Below are 13,023 nucleotides of genomic sequence, written 5' to 3'. Positions count from 1 at the left end.
CACCCCTTAGCCTGGCTCTGGAAGAGGTTTAGGACTCGGGTTTCTGACTGTTTTTGACAGAGAGCTCCCCCACACAAGGGGACCCTGCTATTCTTGTGTTCATGTTCAGGAATAGTCAAAAAGCTTGTATCATGAGATAACTTATGCCTGTTGAGTGGACACTTGATAGTGGAGGAATTTACCAATCATAATTTGCTGAGTGAGGTAAGCTGTGGATTTAGCCACTGCAACAGTGAGATGCAGAGTTTCTGGGAAAGCTGTAGGCTGAGTCAGGTTGTAGGCTGAGTCAGGCTGTAGGCTGAGTCAGGATGATTAAGGCAAAGCAACAGGTAGCAGCGTTGTACGGCAGTGGTTGAAACAAGAAAAATAAAACACAGGCTGCCAGGGTTCTTGGCTGCATTTAGTCACAAACACTCTCACTGGGATTAAAATTGGGTGACTGACTCATACCCTAAATTCCTCCCCTCCTCCTCAAACCACACCTTCACATCAACAAGTGTCATTGTCCTAACATACGGTGCCTGTATATCATTCCATCGGCTCTACTTTCGGAGAAGATTTTAAATCAGTCCTGCAGCTCAGGTGAGAGTGCAGCCAGCACAGGTGTGCGTTTCCGTACCTGAGAGGAAGCCGCTCATGTTCTTGTCCAGGCTGTTGAAAAGCTGCCGGTACTTGAGCCGGGACGCCTGTGGCACGGCCCAGTCCGGGAGGCCTGTTTTTGGCATGTTACTCGCCAGGGCAGGGAGGGAGGTGGTGGACAAGGCTGCAGGCTGAAGCTGAAGGCTGAAAAAAAGGTGGGGTAGACACCACTGACCAATGGCACCATCACACTGCCACTGTGTGACCCCATGAGGCCATATCCCAGCGTCAGCCCCGCCTCTTCAGTAGACCGACAGGTTAATGTTACCACACCTTAATGTTACCACAGACTCAAAGAACAAGCACATCTGTTCTCTATCCATCCCATAGACTGCATCGGCTTTGCTGTACACATCGCAAGCTGTCAGTCACTGTGATGCCACCCTCACGGCTGAGGGCCTCTTACCTGCCTGAGCCCAGCTCCAGCAGGGACTGTGCCTTGGCCATCTCAGGGCTGGGGACCACCATGGGAGAGGAGAGGGAGCTGGAGACAGGGAGAGCTGCCGGGAGAGACACGCTGCAGTCAGGTACCCTGGAACATTCATCTCTCTCTCTCTCTCTGCAGAGCAGGGATACTCCACAATCCAGCCATTTTCACACTTTGTTTGAACCTAACACTCACAGAGCTGGGAAAGAGAGGCAAACTGGACCAAGCTGGCACATCACAGACTGGAGAGGGAATTGTTTGGACATTTTGCAGATGCAGCAGCCCTTCAGGAGCAGGACTGAGCCACCTTGCGACAGGGTTTCAGAGCTGCCATTGGCCAGTAAGTTAAAGCACCCTACGGGTCATCTGCCAGCATGCAACAGCAGCTGAAAGCAGGTAGTCTGCTGTGTAACCATGCGCCTGGAGGCTCCAGCGTGACCACGTGAGCCTGAAACTACAGTGAGTTTGAAACTGGAATGTCTCACACACGCTCAAACGTTTATCACAAACTGATCACACATAAAGGAAGACATATCCTCTGTCTTTCCTCACATCCATGCTAATCAATACGGAAAGATTACAGATTTGCATAACACATCTATTTAAACTGTACAAAAGCACATCACTCAGTTTGTTCAATCAGTACCACAGACTGCTGAAAACCATTTTGCTGTTAATAAGATGCAGCTAGAGAAACATGCATAAGCAGGCATAAATTCCAAAGCTTTAAGACACCAGAGTGAGACCTGGGACAGGCACAATCCGTAGGACAGTCTTTGTTGTGATATTAAGGCGACTTTAGATCTCATCTCAGAGATGATGACGCTTCATGCACATGACTCTCCCCACTTGTCCAAATGTTGTCGATTTCCACATTCTGATCTACATCATTTACAATTTACAGTGTGCTTTGCCCATAAGGGGTTGCAGCATGGCAGCGGACTTACTGTGCGCGGTATGCAGGACGTTTGCTGGAAAGGAGCTCAGTAAACCCCTTTAAGGAAGACTAAACTGCACGGCGATCACGGCCAGCGCTCTCCTGCAGCAGCTGCAGCGTGCTGCGCATTCCTTCCTGCCGCAGCGCATGCAGAAGCCGTGCATGCATGCAGAGCGCAGACGGCACACACGCAGCACCCGCGCGGCACACACGCGGCACCCGCGCGGTGCAGACCGCCTTACTTGCGGTGCGAGGGACGGGGGAGGGGTGGAGGAGGGCCGATCCTCCGGCGGGCACCGGCAGGTAGCCGAGGAGGGGGTACCGAGCCAGGGGCACCCCCGCGGGGACCAGCGGGGACGCCAGCGTGATCCTGCCCCCCAGGGAGCTCAGAGAGGTCAGGGAGGCCGACATTGGCACAGGTGCCAGGATGGGCACGGGCGGCATCATGGCCATCACCGACAGATTTGGCAAAGATCCCATCCCTGGACAAACACATTAACCCAGAGACTGGTACCGAAGACACAGATCAGGCACTGTTTGCCAGGCTGTCGGCCGGCACTGACGGGCACACGGGCCAAGCCGCTTGAAATGTTTAAAAACAGGTCTTTTTAAACCTCAGACGATCTGATATGATGAAGGTCTGTTTATGTAAACTACACTGGAAACCATGCTGGAGGGTTTATCTCCCTTTACTAAACATTCAGTGGACGTTTATCACACATCGCTGAAATGCATGCGCAGGTATGTTCTGTATTTACCTGGGCCACATTACATATCAACTTGCAACAGCTAGTATGTAATACACTTGCTACCAGGGACAGATACACTGAAACAAAATGGACAGGAAGGAACATATATGTCGGAATGAAGACAAGATGCTCTACCTCTAAATACTCTTTACTCTACTCTTTAAAAACTGTCTACTCGCCTGGAGCTGTATGGCTTCTCTCCTTTTTCACTTTCACATCAAAACTGAACTGATGCTGGCTCTCAGTCACTCTGCACTTAAAGCTTTCTCACAAGCATGCACACACACGCACACACGCGTGCACAAGCGCGCACACACGCGCGCACACGCGCGCACACGCGCGCACACGCGCGCACACACGCGCACACACGCGCACACACGCGCACACACACATTTGCATCCTACAAGGTGGAATCTGCTTCTGTCTGAAATCAGCCAGTCTCTCCAGTGAGGTCTCAGAGCTGTAACTCCCTCGCAGAATGCAATGCGCTTTTCTGACCACAAGGGGTGCTGTGTTACATTAGGGGGTCACTCCAGAGTGTCAAGAGTTTCTGAATATACAGGACATCATTATTTTAATGACTATGTTAAATCTCTTGCTGTAACAAAGAGAGCTGACCAGTAACCTGGTTGAATGAATACAGCTCTGTTCTTTTGTGCTGGAAGTTGCTCTAGATAAGAGCGGCTGCTAAATGAATTCTAATGTAATGTAATATGACCTAACCCAGCTTTTGAAACTAACTGAAACGAGGTCTTAGGCTGTCTGACTGAACGGCTTCCTCAGTCCCTGACCTGGGACCCCCCCCCAGCCCGAGAGAACAGGAGTACGGCAGCGTACCGAAGCGTGCCGAGGCCACGGCGGGCGACGGCCCCCCAGGCGAGGGCCCCCCAGCCGAGGCCGAGGGCACGGGCGGCTGCTTCATGATGAGGGGCAGGACGGAGGGCAGCGCCTGACCCTGCAGCTTCAGCTTTATCAGCTTCATGGCGATGGAGAACTCCAGCCGGTCCATCTTCCCGTCTTTAGTGACGTCCGCCAGCCCCCTGCACCACGAACACAGACAAACACAGGCACACATACAGACAAACGCGCGCACACACACGTGCGCACACACACACACAAACACACTGATAAAATGAAGTTTTGTTCACTATACTCAGTATAGAACTATGCAGTCGACCCCGTTCCATGGAGACTCTCACCAGATTTCTGCCAGCACCGGAGCGGGGAGGCCGGACAGCAGGAAGAATTTGCGCGCCTGGTCTCCTGTGGGATCAGAGATACTGCGAGGTTAAACACACAGAACCTCCGGACATTCCCAGAGCAGTGAGTTTCACTGCTTCTCACCAGCAGTTTTGCATCCACACCCCTCACAGCTCGGATTGAGCCAGGGCCTTTCGGCTGGTCGGGAACCTGGGTGATCTCTCTCTTTTCTATCACATTTTTATGAGCTGATACCTTTTCCCAGGGAAACTTAGCGCTGTATGATCACTAATGCACTTTGCTCAAGGGACCAGCAGCAGCAACCTGCTCAGGATTCAAACTTGGAGCCTTCTGGTTTCAGGTGTGATTTGCAAACCACAGTGTCACAGGAAGGCAGCTGTACCTACAGGTGGCACCTACCTGAAACGTAACCCAGAGCGGGCGACAGGGACTCAAACTGCTTGTCATGTTTCGCTCTCTCCTCTGGAGTGATGGCCCAAGTACTGCGACCACCTGGACAAAAAGAGCTTTATTATTATTATTATCCTTTAACCCTCCAACTGGCTAAAATTGTGTTCTGGGCAATACTCTCTCATAAAGTGTTGGGAGTTTAATGTTTACCCTTTAATCTTGTTTCTTGCGCCACAAACATGTTCACAGTTAACGAGGACACCATGATTAATTAAGCACAGGAAAGTAAGTCATTAATTATCACTATGCTTCATGTAAATGACTGTGGCTAAACAGTAACCTGTGTACCATTTTAATTGAAAAGACCTGTAATTATATCAACCAAATGGCTCATTTTCATGGCCAGCCTCCCTTTTCCCACTTGGGCTGCCTCAGTTGTGAAGTCTGCTGTCTGCAGCACGGCAGAGAGGCTGAGGTGTGCTTCAGCATTATAGCCGCACACACATCGCTGCCCCCATGGGCAGGGACACTGTCAGCGGCAGCTTTCACTGTAGGGGGAATGATGCTCTCTGGCTCTTCCGCCTCAGATACGCGCTCTGGCACTCTAATGAGGCTGTGAGGCTGAGGGCTTACCATTCATGACTGCAGGTGTGTGGAGAATGCCAGGGGGGGTGGGGGGGGGGGGGTGGGGGTCCACTCCCGATCTTCAGCTCAGCTGGCTAACTTACCACCATCTGCAACACACACACACAGACAGACACACACAGACACACACAGACACACACACATACACACACATACACACACATACACACACACACAGACACACACAGACAGACACACATACACACACACACAGACACACACACACACACACACACACACACACACACACACACACACACACACACACACACACACAGACACAAAGGGGAAAATAGATCAGGGAAACATCCTTCCATTAATAATGCAGACGGGGCCGAGAGCGGCTTACTCCACCTCTGACAGACGGAGAAGAAAGAGGAGGAGGGTGGACCGGAGAGAGGGGGAAGAAGAGGGATAGAGGAGGACAAGAGGAAGCCGAGGAGGACGAGAGGAACCTCCTTTTCAAAATCCGCCTGGGTAATTTTGAGTGCCGGACAATTCACTGACAGTGAACCGAGTGTCAGTTTCCTGAGAGAGCAGAGATGGATGCTGGGAGAGGAGGGAGAGCCGCGGAGGAGTCAGAGCACCCTCCACCAGCACTACAGAGCCCCCTCTGTGCTTCAGTCCCAAACCTGCTCCCTCCAGCACCTCCACAGCCCAGGCAAGAGCCAGGACACTCCCCATGTGAAAAGGGATGGAAATCTTAACAGCTGTGAAGGTGGGAAGAGTAATCAGCACAGAACTGATACCAGAGTGGTGCTGACTGTGGTTCTACTTCCATGTCTCTGAAAATATGCTTTCCACAGTTCCTGTGAGGATTCATCCTGCCATTGTGTGCTTCATACAAGAATCTGAGATGAATGCAGACTCTGCTGTGATCTGAATGTAACCCTGAATTCTGCATGTGGGTTATATGTGTGAACTGATTCTAACTGATTACCTAGAAAAAGTAGCAGACAAAGAAAGAAAGGTGGGCATAAATTCACCCTGATTTCTGTTCTGAGCCCATAATAACCCTGTGTGTTTCAGACCAGCCTTCCCAGCTGAGCAGTGAAGAGCTACTTCCTGTGATGAAATTCTTCCTGGTATTTAACACTACAGTCACATCCTGCCTGGTGGCTGATGAAAGAGATGCTTCAGGAAAAGGAAATTATACTCCACAGTCAACCGTGACCCGTCCTCAATGGCACAGCTCAGTCGAACCAGGGACACTGTACCGTGGTCCCCGGTGAGAGCATATCTTGCCTTATTCATCGAAACTTGCCAGAAAATTTTGGAGTGCAAGAAAAGTGGTTAAAATTCATACTAAATCCTCATCCAAAAAAATCAATAAGTGAGCTGCTTTTCTCTTGGATACAATTATAGCTCTACTCCTCTTTTTGGGGGGAGGAGATGACAGCAAGTGTTTGACCACGATTTGTAAAGCACAGTGCTGAGAGGAAATACTGTTTCAGCACTGCCTTCGGTAATCTCACCCATAGCCACCTGTCTTCCTCCAGCCCTGAGACAGGAATCAAGCCTCACTGTGGAGGACCAGGAATGTGTGAAGGGGTCTGCTATTAAGATATCCAGCACAGTACACCCAAGCAGGGCACTAAAATATTCCCACAATTTCCCACAATCCACCTGGGCCACTTCCTGCCACACCCCAAAACCAGCCAGCCATCAGGTTCCTGGCTGTGAGAAAAGCAAATATAAAACACAGGTCAGCGATGATGTCCTACCTGCAGAAGGCATGTTTGGGGGATGGGATGAGTAATTCAGAAGAATGCAGTCCAACAAGACGTCCTTGCAAGTGGTGATGGTGAGCTCACCCACAGCTCACACTGTGCGTTCAACACAGAACTACTTTCTCATTTTTTACCTCATTTATTTTTGCTCAGCCTTTCTGCGCTCTGGACTGCCTTAGCTCAGGAGAAATAGTGTAAATTTAGACAGCTACCTGCTGTGTGATTTTACCAGCTAGACAACTGACTGCTATCTGCTTATCACACTTGTTATTGGATCAGCCCTTGAGCTCAGATAAGCATTTTATTATCAAAAACAGTAACTCTACCAATAGTAAACTCTAAGTGAGTAAGTGAATTCATACGGCTAACCTGCTTGATAAAACAAAGACACATAATGACATGCATCGCCCAAAAGGTTAGCTAGTACTCATTTACTATTAAAGTAAGCATGCAGTGATTGATGCAGGCAGGTATTTGATCAATTATATTATTGTCATTTAGCAGATACTCTTATCCAAAGCAACTTATATAGATTACAATTTTTACATGTTATCCATTTATACTGCTGGACATTTACTGTGGCAGTTTTGGGTTAGGTATCTTACCCAAGAGTACAGCAGTACCCTCAGTGGGGAGTCAAACCAGCAACCTTTGGGTTTGAGCTCCACTCCTTACACTACGCTACACTGCCGCCCCAAATGGTAGAAGGTAGACCCCAGCTTTGTCGCCTGGGTGATTGGGCCATATAGTAGTCAAGCAGTTAACAGTACAGTCAGAGGTCATTCTAAACTTTCCAGGAGGCCACAGTAACTGGGCTCTAACCTCAGAGTTTCTGGTCCCTGTAGAGCAGATCTCAGGGGTAGAGTCTTCTGGATCTGCTGGCTGGCTCTGGCCTCTCCACAGTCCAGGTTCAATTATTTTTTCTGTTAATTTTTGGCTGAGTACTCAGAAAGGCTGCAGGGTGGCTGTAACCTTAAATTGACAGCTACACAACTTCAGGTTATTTTTGTCACAGCAAAGGGCAGGGTCCTCTTACAGTGAGACTGAAGCACAGAAACCCTTCCACATGAGTCCCGCAGGACCTAAAGCAAAGAGTTCAACGGAATATTTTTCCACAGGGCCTTAAACTAGTATCTTCATGCCATAAGACACAGAGGAGAATATAAAGCCAAGTCATCCACAGGAGGTTTTGTTGCATGGCCAATATATTTCATAGAGAAAGCGAGGAACTGCCAAGCCACAGACATGGCATGACATGATGTTGTTCCAATACGTGTCCTCTCTCCTAGGTGTCCTTGTCACCATGGTGACGAGCACAGGGACACAGACAGGGAGGACGGTGATGCTGAGACCAGGTACTGAATGACTATAGGCTCCTCCCTCCCAAGGCCTGTAGTCTGCAGGGCACTGTGACCTACATCAGACACGGCACAAACCTCACAGCCTGCACATCGAATACCACACTCTCTCAAAATGGTAACCTTCTACGCAGCACCACGGGAAATAAAACCCCATTCTTACGTTTCATGAGGACTCTTTGGTGTCTGTCTCTACTATTACTAATACAAGTTTCAAGCACAGTTCTCACAAAAAAATCAACCCGTTTTTGGCTCCTCAACAGCTCTGGGCCACAAAAGCAGGCACAGGCAGGTTCCAGGGTGACTGAGAGAACATTTTGATCAGATTCCTTTCTTTCATGAGTGCCATGACAGACTGAAGTTCTCACCCTCAGAACAAACCCCACAGAACTTCTGTATCGCTCTGGACACAGCGTAGACATGCCACTGATACCACAGTAAGGAAATGACATGTTGGCATGTCCTCAAAGCGGAGGAAGAGTTATTTTAAGGGCCCGTCTTCAAAGCACCAGGGGGAAGCTGATTCATAAACACATTGGCCAGACTGCACAAACACTGACAAAAGAGGTCTTCTGGGGGTCACACAAATTATCAGTCAACTACAATTACTTTTTCAAGGTTGTCTGTATGAGATGGTATGAACCACCTAACCTGTGCTGACTGGGTCTCATCAATCTATGCTGCTTAGTAACACTTGTGAAGATTTTCTTTACTGACTCAGGTCCACTGTCAAATGATAGCAATAGAAGTAACTCCCAAAATGCTGTCCCTTTGCTTTACTTGCTGGGACCATATTCCCACCTGCTGCTTTTCAAAAAGGATGAAGAGCTAGACTCTCATTCACTGCCACCTGCCGAGGACATCTACTGGAATCACCTGCCTTGAATTGGTATAAAATAAATTTCCTGGCCATTTCCACTACCTGTCATACACACCTCCTCACAAACACTTCCTACACCTGAGTCACCTGACAAATCAGAGCTGAGGAATGCAACCTGTTCAGGTGGAGAACAAACAGAAAACAGAGAGCAGGCAGAGAGAAAGGTGAGGTCTAACAGGACAGGTGAGGGAAAATCTGTCACACAGCTGGGTGTAAAAAGGGAAGCATTTTCAGCTGCTACTGTCTGCTGGTTTCCACACTTAATGAGGTTTGGGAGGGGACCTGAAAAGGATGGACTGCGTTTTAAAAAGAACAGCAGACATGCCACATGCCTGTAACACTCACAGGAAGAGAAGTGGTATGGCAGCAGGGTTTAGCGCAGCCGGCCACCATAAACAGACACACAAAAGCAGCAGATGATATTAATGATCCTGAAAGCACTGATATTTACAGTACAAACACAACCACTGTCCCACATTTGAACTGATGGCATTTGAACTGGTGTTCTTTTTTATTTTTTAAATAATTTCTCTCTTATTTTGACAACCATCAAATACATGTGCCAATAATACAATCGTAAATAATGCTTAGATAATAGACAGCCAAATAATTTTAATGATTCTGCATGGGCATCACATCCCCAGAAAGGCAACTGCCATCACACTAAAAGAAAGACACTTCCTGACAGAACCCAAGAACTGCACTCTTTGGGGCTTCACTCAAGTCACAGAGCAATTCTGATAACAGTTCGGTGTGCCTACATGAAACAAAGCCTAACCATAGCATTGTCCAAATGTCTTACAGCGAAGAAGAGAGACACTGGCTATGGGAATTCCATTTCCACAAGAAAACAGGGTGGAATGGGCCTTTACTCAAACAATGAGGAACACTTAAGGAGGTCAAAAAAGAACTTCCCCACAATCGCCTACGGTAAACCTACAAAAATTCACAACATGTGTCAACTTATACCCAAGTCAAAATGACACACATTGGTGAAACACTCACATTTACATACCTTATACATCATCTTTCTCTGCTCACATTCACATACATTATAAAAGAGCAATTTCTTAGTGTTTTTATCAAAGGGATTAATGCACAAAAAAGTTCTGAAACTTTCACAGCCACAAACTTTGAAAATATAGTAAGCTGAAAATTGTTGTTGGCCAATTAAAGGTTAGATTATGGTTTAACTTCTGCAAAACGCTGAACATATAAAAGACCTGAAATTAGTTTTTTTTTTTTTTTTTTAAGTCAGGGCTCCACCTTATAATAACCAATGTGTGTGCTTTTTCCTCTAAATTTAGACACCTCAGCAACTTGTTCAAAACCAAGAATGTTGCATCAGTGTGGTGACATCAGTACAGCCTTATGGCTGTGCACAGTTCTGTACAGAACTTCCTGCAGCTTGCCCTGTGAATGCTGCAGAGCCCCTGAAAAACTGCACATGCTCATACATGGAACATTAAGAGTCTGTTAGCAGTTTTTCACTGCCCACTGAGTTCACAGATATCTGTGAAAACTAGAAAGAAATGAGCAAAATATCACTCGGTGTGGATTAGGGGTGTAAACTACATCTTAACATTGGAGTGTTTGTGTGTGTGTGTGTGTGTGTGGAGAGAGAGAGAGAGAGAAAGAGAGAGAGACGTATCAATGTATCAATTCAGCACAGCTGTCAGCTGAGGCACCATTCAATGCACTGCAGCTGAATGCAATCTGATGCATAAGAACGGCAGAACTGTGATAAAACTATAATCATCTGTCAACTTTGAATGAATATTTACAGAAAAACAGAGACTAAAACTAATAAACCTTCGTTTCTGTGAGCGCGTGTGTATTTACTCGTTGATTCGTCATGATAGCAAATCCTCGGACTGGTACACTCCCGCTGTGAATTGACTCTGGTAAGACTATACCAGTCTGGCTAAGGAAGCTACAACACTTACACCTCACTTTACGTTCCCAGCACGCATGAGAGTGCACTTCCTTCAAATACTCTGTCATATATAATGTTTCTTATATATTTATATATACAGTATGTGTCCCTTAGTGATTGGATCTACTGTCTTCACACTTACAGCGATCAATAACACCGTGGTGCCTTTTCTACTGATGTGCGTCTCTCATTGTTGATTTAGACAAGTTTCCCTCAATTGCACATCTGTCGGTACAGCAGATATACTCTAAGTCAAAATAAATACATTTTCACGCTCATTTTTCTCACGACACCCGCAGACACACGAATAAATGAAAAATACGTCATGGTTAATGTGAAACATCAGAAGGCGAGACGGGTACTGTACGGCAGATTTTTCGAACCTAAATCAACTGTCAATGTCGCTGAAATCAAATTCTAAACGGACACTCTCTGGAAATAATAAATACTCAAATATCTAGTAGCTCAAAATAATGTAGCTCAAATATCTGTGCACACAGCGATATATGAATGCGGCTGTCGGAAGCTGGGAGTTATTGTCTACATATTTATTAATTTCTATCGTGTTCCAAAATGACTTCACTTACTGCAAGCCCAAACACTGGCCGCAAATAACACTTTGAACCTCAATGACACGAGTCTGAATTACGCCGATACTTCAGATGCCAAACCCCAATGCAACACAGAGTATGTTTCTACTCGTTCATGTGGCGTGTGAAAACAGTGAACACGCTATACGTTACAAAGTAACTGTTGAACCACCGTTACTATAAAATGGTAAATGGGAATTACTTTGGACAGGTTGCTTTTCAAAAAAGTTTTTACTGGAGGGACGCGCAAAAAACTGCAATATTAATGAATCAATTAATATTACGATTGCATTCAATCTTTCAATGTAAACATCAGTCTGCAAAGTTGTAAACCGACACAGTTGCATTCCTGCAAGTGAGAGATAGTCAGTCTACATCTTAGCAACCTGCTGAACGAGTTTGGTCAAATCAAACATCCCGAACACTGGAAGGTTTCCTCAACTGTAAAATCGGGAATAAAAGTTAAAGGAAACTAAAAGTTTCAAAACACTTTAACTGTTGACAGTTTATCCTCTATCCTTTAAGTAGAGAATCGTTAAGTATACAAAATTACTGAGTACCAACATAAAACTTAATGTACACAAACACGGTACGTAACTTTTCCGAATATCACACATTGCCAGTCATGACACGCACTAAACTAACATTAGTGAGATATACCGCGTGAAAACAACTTTCAACAAGAAACAAGGTTACTATTATCCTCCAGTATAAACTATTTAAGGATATCTAATGCTAATTATATCTTGAAGTCATGCGTTTAAATACTTACTTTTGCAATGGGGACAACGAAAGTGGTTTGATTTCTGTATTTAATCCTTCCTTCGGGTGATAAACACAGGGGAGTCCCTGTATATAAAACTGACTCTTTTATTCCCAAGGAAATGTGTCAATCTGTACAGCGTCTACCCGCAGCTGAGCGCTGAGCGTCGCACCAAAAACATGGCTGACTGTCAGCGAGAGCCGCGTACCGCTTGATTGCAAGCCAACCACCAGTGGGTGGAGGAAAGGGTTTTTTTTTTTGGGGGGGGGGGGGGGGGGGGGGGGGGGATCCATGGGCTGTCAGCGGTGGATTGGATTGGCAGACGTAGCGTGGTAGGCGAATCAAACGATTTAAAAATATGGGCGCACCGCATTGATTTCAAAAGGTAAAATGGAACAACAGGAATTCGGAGAATGTGGAGTAGCCTCTATGCCTTAATGTTTTTCACAGTTTGTGCAACAGCAAAACAACTATTTTCTACGCAGTGACACATCGTTAACTTTTTTCTTTATGGACAAGGCGCGCTGTGTAATATGTTCAGTATGTGTTTATATTTTGAAATATATAAATATATTGAGATTATTTTGCCGATAGTGGAGATGGGGTCTGGTTTGTAGATATCGGAGATTCGTGCTTCGTGTTGGTATCGGTGCGCGCTTTTTACGATATTGGCAGTGCGCGCGCCTACGCTGTTAGATGCGGGTCACGGGTGCACAGGATTCATAATGGTAGTTTAGGGTTTCTGCATGCACACGTCA

At 46.5% G+C, this 13,023-nt stretch overlaps 1 protein-coding gene across 1 annotated transcript in view; it reads right to left on the bottom strand.

Moving 5' to 3' along the window:
- The window catches only part of LOC118787066 (intersectin-2-like), a 35,369-nt gene extending 22,910 nt beyond the window's left edge, over nt 1-12,459 (bottom strand). Inside the window, 8 exon segments of the mRNA XM_036542476.1 lie at nt 620-783; nt 1,046-1,139; nt 2,246-2,485; nt 3,590-3,792; nt 3,952-4,015; nt 4,373-4,465; nt 4,997-5,097; nt 12,275-12,459. Coding sequence (XP_036398369.1) covers nt 620-783; nt 1,046-1,139; nt 2,246-2,485; nt 3,590-3,792; nt 3,952-4,015; nt 4,373-4,465; nt 4,997-5,003 — 865 coding nt within the window. The 5' untranslated portion in view covers nt 5,004-5,097; nt 12,275-12,459.
- Nucleotides 12,460-13,023: the final 564 nt, after the last annotated feature.

The sequence above is a fragment of the Megalops cyprinoides genome, chromosome 12, assembly GCF_013368585.1.
Source record: "Megalops cyprinoides isolate fMegCyp1 chromosome 12, fMegCyp1.pri, whole genome shotgun sequence".
Taxonomy (NCBI): Eukaryota; Metazoa; Chordata; class Actinopteri; order Elopiformes; family Megalopidae; genus Megalops; species Megalops cyprinoides.
Note: the sequence above shows the minus strand (reverse complement) of the source record. Positions and strands in the feature narration are given on the sequence as shown.